The following is a 16,730-nucleotide window of genomic DNA, read 5'->3' on the forward strand; positions in this document are numbered from 1 at the left end:
AAAAAAAAAAAAAAAAAATTCCTGGTATTTTGAGATGATACATCACGACTCATCATTCTGGCTAATGGCTTTTGTGTATGAGTGTAGCACCCTGGACTGTGCTGCTTTTGGTTGGTCAGTGCCTGAGCTGTAGGTTTTTGTTACTTTTGATACAGCCCAGAGCATTAGTGTAAATATTGTTTAGATTGATGACTGTTATGTAAAACACTTCATGGCATATACAACATTACTGTGTAAATGTTATATTTCTGCATATATATATTATAGAAAAATCATTCGAAAACATCAGTGGACTGTACATTTATTGAGGTCAGAGACCATCTTCTACAGCTTTTATAGTTTACAGTGTCTGAAGCAGTGGTAAATACAAACTGGGTGAATGCATTTTGTGTGTGTGATTGTTAGTGCATTCAAGAGCCAAATTTCTGCACCTTTAGGCCCGAGAAGGCCGGACCACCATCGTGATAGCTCATCGCTTGTCCACAGTTCGCAATGCTGATGTCATCGCTGGGTTAGAAGACGGTGTCATTGTGGAAAAGGGAAATCACGAGGAACTCATGAAAGAGAGGGGTGTTTACTACAAACTTGTCACAATGCAGGTCTAGTACCTCGAATTTTCTCAAATTGTCTTAGTTATAAACTGATATTGCTGTGATTTGTGCTAACAGTAAATATTATTTGATCTGATTCTGTTGAAAAATAGGTAAAGTACTTAGGGGAGTCAGGAAAAGCTGAATGTTTTTCTTAAAATACAAGAATGTATGAAGGATAAAAGTATAAATGGTTTAAATTTAAGCTCTGCACTTTGGGAGCTACGAGCTACAATGGCTACTGATAGTTTGAGTGGTGGTTGAACTGAATTGAAATGTTGTAATTAGAAACTTCAAGCAAGGCCTATTACAAAGAATGTGAACTATGTCAGTGATTTTAACTGTACACTGCATGTGCAAATAAAAATGTCCCTAGAATCACTAATATATATGTTAGGTTAAATAAAATAGGTAATACTGTTTTTACCTGTTTGTTCACATTGTGATGCCTAGAAAATTGTAAATGACAAATATGGCTCACATTATAGTTTGAACCATATTCTGTTGCCTGTGGTTGAAAACAAGCCTGAGTGAGCCATATACTCCCAGAAGGAAGACCACTAGATAAAATACTTGGAAGAAATATCATATTATTTTGGTATATCCAGTGGGAATCCTTCCTATTTAGTCATTTTCATTTTCTGTATATCGTGCCAAAACTAAAAATGGTGTAAGACTGTCTTCTTGTTTTTTTTCTTCTTTGTGTTTTGAGAGAGCGTCTCACTGTGCAGTTCACGCTGAGCTCCTAGCCCAGGCTGATCTGGAACTCACTGTGATCTTCCTGTCTGAGCTTGCAGAGTCCTGGGTTCACAGGCATGTGCCATCATGCCCACTTGTATCCTGTCTTGTTTTCACTTAAATTATTATTTCTTTAATTCTTTAAAGTAGTAATTTTCATTACTTACTATTCTGAGTCTAACCAGTTGACACATTTCTTGTTTATTTTAGACAGGAGGAAATGAAATTGAATTAGAAAGTGAAATTTTTGAATCCAAAAGTGAAACTGATTCCTTGCTATCTTCAAATGATTCAGAATCCAGTCTACTAAGAAGATCAACTCACAGGAGTATGCGTGCATCACAAGGCCAAGAGAGAAGGCTGAGCACAAAAGAGGAGCTAGTAAGAAGGACAGCAGCACTCTGTGTCCTGTATCCTCCCTCGGGGCTCCTAGCTGTGTGGGCTTGCAGTCCTGTAGGAGCAGGAACGAGAAGTGGTTTTTTAGCATCTTCTGTTCTGTCTTTCAGAGTGATTCATAATGCAAAGTGTCGATACTTCACAGTCAGTTAAAATTTGTAAATAAGAAGTCAGATAAAGAATTTTTAGAATTAGAACTTAAAATTTCTATTATTTATTAGTACTTACAAATATTCTTGTAATATTTTGAATGTCAGGCCAAGAGTAAAAGGTTTGTTGAAATGTCATTTCTGAAAAATGTAACAATCTTTCAGCACTGTTTTTTGAAGGGGATACCACTAAGAAGAACAGAGTACATTTATTTTTTAAAATTGTGCATATGGTAGAAGTATACATCATAAAATCAATTAGTAATTCATTGAATGTTTCTTGTTTCCTAGGATGAAAATGTACCTACAGTTTCCTTTTGGAGGATTTTAAAGCTGAATTTAACAGAATGGCCTTATTTTGTGGTGGGCGTGTTTTGTGCCATTATAAATGGAGGCCTGCAGCCAGGAACTTCCGTAATATTTTCAAGGATTATAGGGGTAACTATGCTGCTTAGTGGTCGTCATGGAGGAGTGGCTGCGCTGTTTGTAATGTGTACTCGTACACACTGTGGTAAAAATGTGAGCCTTCATGTGAAACCACAGAATAGAAGTCTAGTTGGTGAGAGGAAAGCTGAGTTTAAAAAACTTCCTTTGTCCTGGCTTCTATCCAATCCTTGGTTGATTTCTATCATTATTAGTTCCTCGGGGAAACAGCTCCTTAAAAAGTCAGTGCGATGAGTTTCCCATTCTCTCCACCGTGGAGTTCTAAGCAAACCCTTGAACTGTCATCTCACAGATGCACAAATGGGCCCCCATGTATTTCTCAGACTGGCTTGAAATGGCCTTTTTATAACAGACCTGCTTGCCAGGGCAGTGGCAGGTCTAGCATGCTAGCTGTGTAAGAGACTTTATCTCATGAACGAAATACAAACGAAATACAAAGCAACAGCTTCCTAAAGAAGTTCACAAGATATTGACATGTTAGTTTTAATTTTTTTAATGGTAGCATTTTTGATAAGAAATTTACAGTCTGGGCAGACATACTCTCTTTTTAGTGACTGATTTTCAGCCATCAAGCTGAGAACTCCCTTGCCATCCTGCTGAAAACCTTGAGAATACCCTTGTTGTATTGCTGAATGATCACCACAGAACATAAACTGTATGCTATTGATTTTATACAAAAACATTCCAGATTATTCAAGTCTGCTCTTACCTAGGTACCTCATTTCAGGTTGACATTTATGTTTAACATACTCATATTTTTCTACTTGTAATGTGGAGGTAGGAAGATGTCAAGTTTGATGCCAGTCAAGGCATTTTGTCATGTCTCTCTCAAAAAATAAACAGTAAATGATCAAGAGGTATAGCTTAGCATGAAGCCCTGGGTTCAATTCCTAGGACTACACAGAACCAACCAAACAAACAAAACCCAGCATGTTTTTGTCCCAAGTATTTTCTGAGGAAACACCAGGGCCAAAATGGCTGATTCCATGGAACATGTACTCTAGGTCAGGGCACAGGAAACTTTTGCTATGAAGGTTAAGAGAGCAAATATTTTATGTTTTCAGGCCATGTGGTTTATTTTGCAAATACTGCCTGGACGTCATTGAATCTGGAGCCCCTATAACGTGGATTGGCATCATCCACAGCTTTGTAAACAGTGGACCTTGAGTCAGCTTGCTTGGGTCTATGTTCTTGTGCTATCGTTGTTGGCTTCCTACCTTGAGGAAGTTAATGTGTCACTCTGTGCTACAGTCTCTCTGTGAAATGGAACTTTCACCGATGATTATGAGAATAAAAGGAACGGTACATGTGAATTTGTTTAGAATAATACCTGGCACAGAGTAAGAATACAGTGATCTTTGTCTATATAGATATTTTTGAAATGACTCATCCAGAAAAATTAATTTCTTCAAAAATACTTTTTAAAATAAAATATGAAAGCCAGGCGTGGTGGTGCAAGCCTGTAATCCAAGCACTTGGGAAACTGAACCAGGAAATTTTCTGTGAGTTTGATACCAGCCTGGGCTACACAGTGAATGCCAGAGCAGTCTGAACTACGTACTGAGACCCTGTCTGAAAAAAACAAAACAAATAAAATAAAATATGAAGTTACAGTTGGGTTAGGATTGGATGTCTCTAAGGAGGCTGATTTGGCTGTGTGAAAGGAGATATGTTTGTGTTGTTCACAGTTTTCCTTGAACCCAAGACATTCTGTAGCTCTCCTCACCACCTTCTAGAAAGGTTCCCAGGAATGGTGCTAGGTGAGCTGGCTGCTCTTCCCCGTGGGCTCTCTAACTGGCCATTGTACAAGCAGTGCTGGTTCACACCTCCTTTCTTTCTGCAAAGCCTGGGCTGAGTAACTGAACACTTCCTGTGATCACCAGATTTTCTCCAGATGCCTTGAAATAGCTTGAAGTATCCCCAGTAAATCGCCACACAATGCAGCTCTCACCAGGGGAAGAGGAACGTGTTTGATTTCCACTTTACACAGGAGGGTAGCATTCAGTACTCCAGAGGTTACCTGAGCAGGCGAAGCACTGGGTCAGTGCGTGAATGACAGGCCCTCTCTTGGTCTCTAAGGAAGGCAGAGTACAGGTAGATGCCCGGGAGACTGGCTTCATGGAGGCCAGTTCTCATTTCCGGTGTCCTGAGGCTCTCCCCAGCGCAGACCGTGCCAGACCAGTGTGAGTAAACTAACAGCCTTCAAATATTTTCTTCATAGGTGTTTGCAAGAAACGATGATGATGCAACCAAACGGCAGAACAGTAACCTGTTCTCACTATTGTTTCTACTCCTTGGAATCGTCTATTTTATCGTATGTTTCCTGCAGGTAAATGTGTACATTTTTACTTTTCTCATGGTGGGGGCATCTGTAAACATCTGTGTAATTTACCCTTTAGTTGAATCGCCCCTCAGTGAACTTGACTGTTAGTTGTTCTGCATTCTCTGCCTCCCTTGCTCACTCATCCTCCCTCTCACCCCCTCCCATGTGGAGATATCGATGAAATCTGGGAGTGGAGTGGATTGCTCGTGTGTAGTGATTGGAAGTTCAAGTGGGAGTCAAAAATGGCTTTGGGGAAACCCTGGATATGTTTACATTTAGGTCCTGTTGTTCAGTTTTAATACACAAGAAATGTTTTCCTGTATTCTAAAAATAACAGATTACTTCTTTGTCTGAGAAATGTCTGTTCATTTCACATGCCCATTTCTGAATTGGTTCTTCATGTTTCAGGGGGAGGTTCTGATATTTTTGAGGTCTTTGTATATTCTAGATAGTAGATCTTTGAGTAGCAGGTGGTACAAAATTTGCCCCACATTGTGGATTGTCTCTTAGTTCTGCTTGTGATTTCTCTGGCAGTGCAGAAGTCCTTTAAAAAGATGAGATCCCAGTTGTTGATTCTTCATGCTAGTTCCCGTGCTACTGAGGATTTGTTCATAAGGTCTTTTCCTATGCTCATATCTTCAAGAGTTCTATTTAGCTTATCTTCCAGCAAGTTCAGTGTTTCCGTTTTAATATTTATATCCTTAATTGACCTGGATTTTAGTTTAGTGCATGGTGAAAGGTATGGGTCTAGTTTTAATCTGTGACAAATTGAAATCCAGTTTTCCAGCGCCATTTATTAAAGAGGCTATCTTTCCTCCAGTAAGTGTGTTTGTTTCCTTTGTGAAAGATGAGGTAGCTGAATATGTCAGGAGTCGTTTCTGCATCTTCTGATCTGTTTCACTGATCCTCAGGTGTGTTTCTTTGCTAGTACCATGCTGTTTTTATCACAGTGGCTTTGTTGTGCAGTTTCAAGTTTGGGATTAGTAAATGATAATTAATAATCAATAATTGAAAAAACGTTCAGCATCAGTGGTCATTCAGGAGCTGCAGATGAAAATGACACTGAGATTCCATCTCACTCCAGTAAGAATGGCTGCTATCAAGAAATCAACCAATAATAAATGCTGGCACGGTTGTGTGTAGATAGTAACCCTTCTTCATTGTTGGTGGGAGTGCGGACTGATGCAACCACTGTGGAAATCATTGTGGAGATACCTCATACAATTAGGAGTAGAAGTCCCATTTGACCTAGCTATTCCTGTGATGGGTATCTTCCCAAAAGAATTAAAAGAGTCTTACCATGTTTCTAGCAATGTTTTTTGTAATAGCTAAAATTTGGAAACAGCCCAATTTCCCATTAACTGGAGACTGGATGAAAAAGATGTATGTTTTTTCTTTTAATAAAACAAAATACTACTCAGCCATAAAGAAGGAGAAACTAGAGACATTTATGGCTAAGTGGATGCACACTGAGGCCATACTGTTAAATGAAATTAATAAGTCACACATGTGTAAATACCAAATAGTTTCTCTGGTTTGAAAAACTAAAAGTGAAAATAAGGATCAAAATGTATAACTGATATTGTGTAATAGGAAGAAAAAGTTAAAAGGAGTAGAGGAAGTGGGAAAGGTAACGTAAAGGTAAAAAGGGAAAGGGAAAACATGGAAACAATGTTTTTTGTAAACAGGGAAGGATGGAGGGGTGTGGAATGGGGAAAAGTAAGAACTAAAATAAGTCATGTATAGGTACAAGATCCCAATAATGAATGTAACTATTGTGTACCTAAAATGTAGTAGTAAATTTAGTAAAGATAAAAAACAACAGATTAAACTCACTCATTCCACTTTTGTAAAGAAAAAAGAATCCCCCCCTTTTAAGAACTCTTTTAATGAAAGAAGAATGGCAATCCTCAAAAACTGTAGGCACAATATATTGATTCAGATTTTCCGGGTTGCTTATCATGGGTTGAAATAAATTATAAAGAAATTAAGTGCTCTGAAAGTTAAGTACGGTAAGGACTTGGAGGCTTGGTGTGTTAACCTTCTGTCCTTTCTGAAATAACAAGTTAAAGTAGAAAATGCACATTTCATTTCCTTTTTATTTTATTTATTTATTTTGGTACCAGAATCAAACTCAGGACCACATAGTACTGCTGAGCTGAATTTTCAGTGTTTATTAGCATGTTTGGAGTCATGAATCATGGGATCTTTATACGTGTATATAATACATCTTAATTATTTTTACCTCCCTTCCTGTCCTCTGGACCTTTATTTTTTGATGTTAACTTTTTTGAGATTTTGTATATTCTAGACATTAATTCTCTATCTGAAGAGCAACTGGCAAAAATTCTCTCCTATTCTGTAGGCTGTCTGTTCGCTCTGATTTTTATTTTCTCTTTAGGAGTTTTAAATGCAATGTACTACCACATGTTGGTTCTTGCTGTTATTTCCTGTGTATTGGCATCGTCTTCAGGTAATCTTTGCCTGTGTCTATGACTTCAAGTGTCTCCCTGTGTTTTCACTCAGCAATTCAAACCTTTTGGATTTTATAGTTTGTTTGTTTGTTTGGTTTTTTTGGTACCCAGGATTGAACTGGGGTGCTTGCTCTGACAAGGCAGGCGCCAGAACCACTGAGCTGAGTCCCTGCTCCACCATCTTCCCATTTTGAATTAATTTTTCTACAGGACATAAATCAGGATCTAGTTTCAATCTTTTGTATATAAATGATCCCAGAACTGATTCAGAAAGTGGCAAGGACCGTGGGATAAGTGTTTCCACAGTGATGGGACATAGTTGTGGGGCATTAACAGCAATGTGTCTTTTACTGCAATGATTGTTTCATTCAATTGCACCTTGTATGTTTTTGCTCCCTTAGTCAAGACTCAAATAGCTATAGGGGAAAAAATGAGAACCAAGACCTGTCCTGTGAAGGTACTAGATCCCAATGAAGAGTGTAACTGTACTGTACACCTAAAATGTACCAATAAACTCAATGAGAGAGAAAAAAAGAATCAAATAGCTGTAATTCTGTAGGTTGTTTCTGTGACCCCTGTTCTGTTCCACTGGTATGTGTGTCTGTACATCTTGCTTTTGTTACTGTGGCTTTATGGTATAACTTGGGATTCGGTACTGTCACTGGCACAGGGTGTCCTCAGGGACCCAGGTCTGTAGTTTCTCTGTGACTTGTGATCCCCTAGAATACCTCCGTGTCATACAGTGAGCGCCCTCTCAGGATGGGCTCTGGCTGTAGCTTAAAAAATATGGCAATGCTGCAGGATATTTCTTCTCCAAAGAGGGCCTGCCATGGAGGAGGAGTCTCTCTCTTTCAGAGAGCCCTCACACTGAATTTACAGATTAGGGTAACCTTAGTTTCTTCTGGCTGGGGCTGCTGGTCCGTTGTTTGTCACTAGGTCCCACGGATCCGGGCTGACTTTGTTCTTAGACAGCAGAATCACCCACTTGCCCTAGATCCTTTGGCACTACTGACTGCTTCATATTTTCACTGCCTCACATTTCTTTTTCTGTGATTTTTAGGCTTTGTGTCGCCTTTGTTTGATTCTGAAGCTCACTCTCTCTTTGGAATTCAGCTTCTCATTTCTCACTGGTCTCTCTTCTCACTTGCAGATTCATGCAAAGGAGACTTCTTTCTTATTCCAGAATTTTACCTGAAACCCAGACTTTGGCTTTTATCCACCAGGAAACTAAGAGCTTGATGCCTTTATTGTCTGTATCTCTTATGGGCTGGGGTCACCATGATTCACAGTTTTCTCAGATTGCATTACAGTTTCTTGTACAACAGGACCTCTTTTAAGGAACTCCTGTTCATTTCCACAAGTGTCCCGTTAGAGGACGCATGAGGTGGCCACCCTATTTCCCGTATCCCCTTCCTAGGACCCAGTTCCAGCTTTCTGAGCGATAGACCCATGTTCACGGGGGAAACAAGTCGGGCTGAAAGAAGGGGGCAGAGAGACATTCCCAATAAATAAGTCTCTGGGTCACTTCGCCCGTGACACTGGTGGCTGAGTCTCTGACGATCCTCCCGTGTGACCTGTTCTTTTTCTTCACAGGGCTTCACATTTGGCAAAGCTGGAGAGATCCTCACCAGGCGGCTGCGGTACCTGGTTTTCAGGTCCATGCTCAGACAGGTATGCCTGCTGAGGGCTGACCCAGGGACGTGTGGGACACCCTTTGAGTCCCAGCGCGGCTTCCGTGCTGCTTGTCCCTCAGTGTCATCTCCGGGATGGGGCTGAAGTCTGCGGTGTGTTTACTGCAGGGGAGCACACGGAACTGCTCTGCTTTGACATCCGTGCAGTCTGCTGACTGGATTTGCCCACAGCTTTTGTCTCCGCATTTATAGGGAGTGTAGGCAAAAGTGGCCTTCGTTGCCCCTTCTTTCCCTGCTGTCTTTCTTTCCTCCTCCCAGACCCCCAGGATCCTGCATCCTGTTTCTTACAAGTTGTACTGACTGTAATCTTCAGTTCTACAACTCCCACCTTACACCATGGCTCATTCCTCGCTTCCTCATGTCTGTGGATCTGTAGACAACACACTAACTCCAGCTGGAGTGTTCCTAGCTCACAGTGACTTCGTGGAATGTCTGCCACAAGCTGTTAAGTGGGAAGAGCATAGGAAGGCCTTCTGCGTGCCAGCAGTAGTACTGCTTGCCAGGCGTTCGCATCCGGATCGTGTGTGTCCTAGAGAGAGTTACTTTCCACTGGGGAGGAAATTAAGTACTTGGGAATACTAAGGGGCAAATTCATGAAGGCTACAAAAATGATAAGCTGCTGCGTTAATGCAAATCATCAGTGCAGGTAACCCACTGGAGATCGTAGGTATCTGTGAGAGATGCAACTCAGACTTCAGCTTCACTATTTTGTACATGTGTATTAAAAAATATAAACAGTTTTACAAATAATCCTCTTTAACGTTGAATGTCACATTTTGATCTAGAGGAGATTTAAATACGTTTTCAATTTATTTCTTCCACCTTGCACTACAGTTAATTTCTTGTTCACCTTCTTCATTTGGATGTGTAGGAAACGCCTCACAGTTTACCATTTTCCCCTTGAACTTTTCACTCTGTTCTCCCCTCTCTGCCCTTCTTTGTCCATATCAGTAATTGATGGCACCACTCTGCAGGTCACCCTGGCTGAAAACCTTGGTGACTCCTCTCTGTGCCTAACGTTGCAGCAGCCTCCTACCTGGTTCCATCATCCCAGCCTCATCCTAATTCAGTAGTTTCACTCGTAACAGGCAGGATTGTTCTGCTAAAATACAAGGTAAAGCACATCCGTGTGTCCCAAACCCGCCAGCTAGATGTATATTCCAAGGTGAAGACTGGAATCTTTAGTTATCTAAAGGCCGACGTGACGTGTCCCTCCCCTACTTCCCAAACCCCATCCCTGACAACTTCTGTTACACGGAAACCCTACATTGTATACCTTTGTCCCTCATGCAGTATATACGCCACTCTTTAGATCGTTGTATGAGCGAGAGAGAGTTACACGAGGACAAATCTTTGCAGAGGGAAAGGCATCTTTTACAAATACACAGAAAATTTGTTTTAGGTTCCTGGAGCCGGTAAGGGTTTCTTGCTAGTGTATGGACCGATTATGTGTGGCTTTGCCCAGGGCCTTCATGGTGTGTTTCATGCTTTCTTTGAATATACTCGTGCCGTCCTTCATTTAGGTCTCTGCTGAAATGTCACCACAGAGTGTGTTTCCATTCCCTCCTCAGTTTCTCCAACAGCATCTTCCCTCGCTTCTTTGTTCTTACCCTGCTGTATGTCTCTTTATAGCATTTTTACCACCTGAGCTGATCTATGTGTAGGTAATTATGCCTTCTCTCTATAAAACCTGGACTGTATGAATAAACAGCAAATTTACTGTTACTCTTCATTGTTCTGCCCAACATGTAGAAATCATGGTTGGGACAAAGAATTGTTTCACGAAATACATTTAAATAAATATTTGTGTTGTACCTATATATTTGGGCTGGGGATTTAGCTCAGTGGTGCCACTGACTGCCTTGCGAGCATAAGGTCCTTAGTTCCCACGTACCAAAAAAAAAATTCATGTAATTTTCATTACTGTAGGTTTGCGGTATTTAATGTGCATGTTAATCATGAGTAATTAGTATACATGGGTATTCCATCTTGATCCTTCCAGTTTACCCTTTCCTTCTCCTCTCTCCCATTTCCCCAGCCCACATCCTCTTCACATTTTCTCACCTGTTTCCTATTATCTACCTTTTCTTTGAAAAAAAATTTTTAATCTGTTTTCTTTTACTCTCTACATTATTTATACTGTAGGTGTCTCCTGTAAGAGAAATCATGGGATACTTAATTTTCTGTATTTGTATTTCATTTAGCATTATGGTCTCAAGGTGCATCCATTTTCCTACAGATTTATCTTTTTTTTTTCCTACAAGTTTATCCTTTTTAAATGCCTGTGTGTCCTCCACTGTGTATATGTTCTACACTTTCTTTATCCACTCTTCTGTTCATGTTTGGTTCCAATCTTACCTACTGTGTGTTCTGCTGTTGTAAACATGAGTATGCATGCATCATCATAGTCTGGTGTCTTTATACCAGAAGAGGCATATCTGGGTCCAGTGGAATTTCTATCTTTAGTTTTTTGAGGAATCTCCATAGTGATTTCCATAGTGGTTATAATAGTTTACAATCTTATAAACAATGGCGAAGTATTCCTTTGTTCCCCCACAAAAGTAGCAGCATTTGTTGTTTTCTGAGTTCTTGGTATGCATTCTTACTGGAGTAAGATTGTTTTGATTTGCATTTCTCTATTGGCTAAAGTTGCTGAACATTTTTAATGTTATTTATTGGCCATTTATACTTCTTCTGTTTCTGTTGCCCATTTTTTTGATCAGGTCTTTCATTTCAAGGGTTTAATATTGTGTGTATTCTCTATGTATTTTAGTCCCCTGTCTAAGGAGTAGCTGGAAAAATATTTCCCAGTCACTGTCTGTAAACTCTGTTTTTTGTTTTTTTGTTTTTTTGTTTTTTTTTTTTTTGCTTTTGAGACAGGGTCTCACTATGTAGTTGAGACTGCCCTGGAACTCACTATGTAGCACACGCTGGTCTTAAACTCACAGTGATCCTCCTGCCTCAGCCTTCAGAACGTTGGTATTACAGGTTGGTAACACCACACTGGGCTTGTTAATTGTTTCCATTGCTGTACGGAAGACTTTAAATGGAATTTAGCAGTCTTTGTTGATTGTGTTATTTCTTGTACAAAGGGGTTCTTTTCAGAAACTTCCTGTCTATGCCATGTCTCCAAGTTTACCGTCCAACAGATTAATCCAACAATGGGATTTTCTTCCAACATATTTCTGTTTTTATGTCTAGGTCTTTGATCCATTTTGATTTGATTTTACTACAGGGGAGCAATAGGGGTCTAGAGTCACTCTTCTGCACATGGAGACCACTTTTTCCAGCACAATTTGCTAAAAGGATATTCTCCCGAACATGTTTTTGTCCCCTTTTAAAGATCAGATGGCTGGAAGTTCCTGGTGTGTTATTGCATCTTCTGTTATGTTCCATTGACCCACATATCTATGGTTTTTTGCTAGTACCCACTCCCCCCCTTATTTTTTAGTCATAGTAGCTTTGTAATACAGCTTAAGATCTGGGATTCTGATGCCTCCTGCTTTGCCCTTGTTGCTCAGGATTGCTGTTGCTATTCTGGGTATTCTCTAGTTCTATATAAATTTTAAGAGTGTTTTCTCTAGTTCTGTGAGGAATGCTGTTGTTATTTTAATTGGGATTGTGTTAACGTTTTGACAGTATTGGTCTTGTGTCTTTCTGTTTTCTGATCTCCTCCTCATTCTCTTTTTTCAGTGTAGTATATAGTTTGTGTTACAGAGGTCTTTCACTTCCTCGGTTAGGGTAATTCTTGGTGTTTAATTTTTCTTGGGCCTATTGAAAATGGGATTGTTTTCCTGATTTCTCTCTTTCATTGTTTATGTACAGCAATGTTAATTGATTTTTGTGTATCGATTTTATGTACTGCTACTTACTGAATTTGTTAGTTCTAAGAGTCTGTTGGTGAAGTTTTTTGGGTCTTCTATAGAAAGGATCGTGTTACCTCCAAATAATTGTTTGACTTCTTCCCTTCCCACACATATCCTTTTAATTTCTTTATCTTCCTTAATTTGTTTGCATGAATTCTCAAGAAATATATTGAACAGGAGTGGTGAGAAGACCCCTTTATCTTGTTCCTGATTTCAGGGGTGATTGTTGTCATCAGGGATGCGAAGGACAGCCAGACAGTAGGAATGTAGTTTTGCTGGGGAGTAGAGGGACTGACGTTCTCACAGGGAAACAGCAGCCAACTCTCACCAACGCCAGTCTTTATTAGGTACATGCACAATATTTCCATGAGAATAAGCAGTTAGTTCTTTACAGATTATCTCTAGCGAAGCATTAGAAAGTATTTTTTATGAACACCTGGTTCTAGTTATTCGTATACTTTCTCAAAACAGACACTGTTCCCAGAAGGTTATCGGATGGTTCTCTAGACTGTTTGCAGCCTTGAACTTCTGAGTTGTGGCTCCGTGTGCAGAACCACAACTGCAGTTCCTCTTCCAATCCATGTCCCCTGTAACCTTCTCCTCTGAAAGAGATGATTTCCATTTTTCTCTTTTTGTTAATTTAAAATTTTTATTAGAGATGCACGACCATCAATCCCCCTCAAAATATCCTCACTTTGGACACAGTTATTCCACTAGTCTGCCTAATGCAGAAGTTTTAAACTTTTAGGCCTTCAGGCCTTAAGAATTCTCACAGGCCCTTATTTTGTTCCTATTTTCCCAGATACAGGCAGATCCACAACTGTTCCCAACAAGTGTTACTTTCTTAATCACAGTGTAAGCCACTATAAATATGTTTTTTTCACAATATATATTGTGTACTTTAGTATTTACGGTAGTATTCACAATATATACTGTTATGTCCTCCCTGTTAGCCTTGAAAATGGATCTGGTTGTCCTCCACCTTCATAATGTGTATCCTGTTGTGTTAGGTATCCTTTTCCTAAAGGCAGCCCCACCCTCAAGGCTGTTACATTATCACTCATCCCAAGCCCACCGCAACTTAAATTACGGTATAAAACATTCCCATTTTAAAACTCTTATTAATTTTATCACTACATTAATGTGTACAATATAATGACATTCATTGTTGGAAATTTGTACCTTTACATAATCAATCTTGGTTCTTATTTTTCCTCATCCGCCTGCCCTCCCTTCAACCCCTCCCTTCCTTCCAATCTGTAAGACTTTGTTTGCATTATTTTTTATTTTCTCATTGATTCCATTCCATTCTTTCCTTTACACTTCCCCTCCTGTTTCCCTTTCTTCTTTGTCTCTTTTCTTCCTACTTCACATTATCTATCATGCCTTTTAGTCCTTATTTACATGTTTAGTTTCTAACACTGGAGAAACTGTTCGGTATTTATACATGTGTGTCCTATTTATACCACTTAAGAGTATCACCTCAATGTTCATCTATTTAGCTATAAATATCTCTAGTTTCTCATTTTCTATGGCTGAGTAGTATTCCATTATAGAAAACACATTTTCTTCATCCAGCCTCCAGTGGATGGTCAGCTGGGTTGCTTCCAAGTTTTAGCTATTCCAAATTGAGCTGCTATGAACGTGGATGCACATATATCACTGCGGTGTATCTCTCACCATGCACCAGACCAAAATCAAAATGGATCAAAGTATTAAACAGTATTAAAACAGAAACACCAAACTGGCTGGAAGAGAGGTTAGGTAGAACTCTTGAAGACATTGGTGTAGGAAAAGATTTTATGAACAAAACCTCTTGCCTGTGAGCTAGCGCAATCAACCAATGGGATCTCTTCTTACTAAAAAACTCCTGCACAGCAAGAGAAATTACAAATAGTGTGAAGAGACAACCCACAATGTGGGAAAAAATTTTCACCACCTGTTCTTTAGACAAACGTCCACTATCCAGAATATACAAAGAACTCAAAAAAGAATCAGACCTCTCAAATTTAAAAACCCAATCCAAAAATGGGCATCTGAAGTGAACAGACACCTCTCAGAAAAAGAAGTAGAAACAGCAAAGAAACATCAAAAGATGTTCAACATCACTGGTCATTCCAGAGACACAAATGAAAATAGCGCCGAGGTTCCACTTCACCCCAGAAAGAATGGCTGCCATCGCAAAATCAACCAGCAACAAATGCTGTTGGGGCCGCGGGAAAGGAGGAGCCCTGCTCCACGGCTGGTGGGAGTGCAGACCACTGTGGAAAGTTTTACCTCATTGAACCAGGAGCGGAAGTCCCGTTTGACCCAGCCATTCCCCTGCTGGGTATGCTCCCTAAAGAATCTAAACTACCCCACTTTTAGATTTCAGGGTCCAGGTCTTCACGGAGCACTTAGCTCCACTGGGCCGGCCCCGCATAAAGCTTTCCTCCATCTCTCTTGAGTGGGCTTGTCTTTCCCGGTCCAGATTTCCTACAGCATCGCCACTTTCTGAAGCAATTCTGGGAGAAATGAGTGAAACAAAGATGAAGTTTACTTTTCAGTGCCATCTGTACTTCATGACCAGCCCGTCATTCCTGAGAAGGTACCGGTGGGCTCCCGCGAGCGCATGCGAGGCAGCGCCAGCACCTGGCTGGGCTCCGAGGCGGCAGGACTTCCCGGAGCCCGGCGTAAAAGCCCATGCGGGCCGCGTCCAGTCCCCGAAGGCCCTGTGCCCTTCCGGGTGGGCGCGGACCGGGCAGCCTCTCCGCCGGGTGGGCAGGTGGAGCACAGCGAGGGTTCCCTATTTGGCTGAACTGGGTCTGGCAGGACCGGCTCTGGCAGGTCTCTGCTTGGCAGAGGCACAGTGCAGGCCTGGAACCTCCCGCCCAGGTGCACTCTGGTCAGACTACTGCAGTCGCAGGCTGCGGCCACGACTGTCCCTCCATTTTTGTTATCCTTTTAGTGTGACGTTGCCCGTGGTTTTGTCAGAAATGACCTACCACGTTGACACAGGTTCTTTCTGTGCCTATTTTCATCAGCGCTTTTAGCATGATGAAATGTGTTTTTGTCCAGGACATTTTCTGCATTCCTGAATATGTGATTTTTGTCCCTGTTTCTGTTTATGTGATGTTTTGTATTTATTGATGCATTTTTGAATCAGTGGGGCGAAGCATCTTTGTCATGATATGTGATCTTTTTAATGATTTGCTTTTTTTTTTTTTTTTTTTTTTTTTTTTTGTACCTGGTACTGAACTCGGGTCCTTGTGCTTGTGAGGCAGGCAGTGGAACCACTGAGCTAAATCCCCGGCGTTGCAGGTGTCTTGTTTAGGAGTTTTGCATCTGTGTTCTTTAGAGAAACTGGGCTGTAGTTTTCTTTTGTTGTGAAAACATTCTCTGCTTTTGGCATCTGGGCAGTCTTGGTTCCAGCAATGAGTTTGGTGCTCCTTCTCTTTGGCCTTAGATGTTCCCTATCTTTTTGGTAGAAGTCGGCAGTGAATCCATCAGATCCTCGGCTTTTCTTAGTCAGTAGGGTTTTTATTACCACCTCTATTTTATTGCCCATTATTTGTCTGTTCAGGTGATGTATATCTTCTTGGTTCAATTTTGGTAATTTATATGGACCTTCTAAGTTCTCCCATATATTAGAATATAAGTTTTCAGAATAGTTTCCTATGGTCCTCTGGATTTAAGTGGTGTCCAGTTTAATTTCACTTTCATTTCTCTTTGCTTGGATAAGGGGTTTTCCTTTCATTTTTCTTTTAGTAAGTTTACCTAAGGGTTCATCAGTCTTGTCTATTAATTTCTGTTCTGATCATCATTTCTTCCCTTCCACTACTTTTTTTTTTTACTTGTATTGTTCTTCTCTTTCTAGGACAGTGGGATAGATACATCATTAGGCTATGCGTTTGGAATTGCTGTATTCTTTCAATGGAGATATTCACAGCCATAAACTTCCCTGTAACTAATGCTTTCATTGTGTCCCATAGATTTTGATTTGTTTTACTTCTTATTTTGGTATGTTTTTATTCTTACTTGATTCAAGGAATTTTTTTCCCCTATTTGCTTCTGTGACCC

The 16,730-nt window shown here is 40.3% G+C and overlaps 1 protein-coding gene across 6 annotated transcripts in view; it reads left to right on the plus strand.

The window, feature by feature from the left end:
• Positions 1 to 16,730, plus strand: part of LOC104868217 (ATP-dependent translocase ABCB1) — a 301,331-nt gene that overhangs the window by 261,308 nt on the left and 23,293 nt on the right. For 4 of the 6 annotated variants that reach the window (XM_010632887.3, XM_010632886.3, XM_010632888.3 and 1 more), the window contains 5 exons: positions 438 to 599; positions 1,539 to 1,709; positions 2,165 to 2,311; positions 4,539 to 4,646; positions 8,708 to 8,785. In XM_010632887.3, the coding sequence (XP_010631189.1) occupies positions 438 to 599; positions 1,539 to 1,709; positions 2,165 to 2,311; positions 4,539 to 4,646; positions 8,708 to 8,785 (666 nt within the window). The remainder of the gene's footprint in view (positions 1 to 437; positions 600 to 1,538; positions 1,710 to 2,164; positions 2,312 to 4,538; positions 4,647 to 8,707; positions 8,786 to 16,730) is intronic. The other 2 variants (XM_010632885.3, XM_033758684.1) reach the window with 2 other exon arrangements.

Source organism: Fukomys damarensis, unplaced genomic scaffold (genome assembly GCF_012274545.1).
Source record: "Fukomys damarensis isolate Sample0158 unplaced genomic scaffold, DMR_v1.0_HiC HiC_scaffold_4, whole genome shotgun sequence".
In the NCBI taxonomy this organism is placed as follows: Eukaryota; Metazoa; Chordata; class Mammalia; order Rodentia; family Bathyergidae; genus Fukomys; species Fukomys damarensis.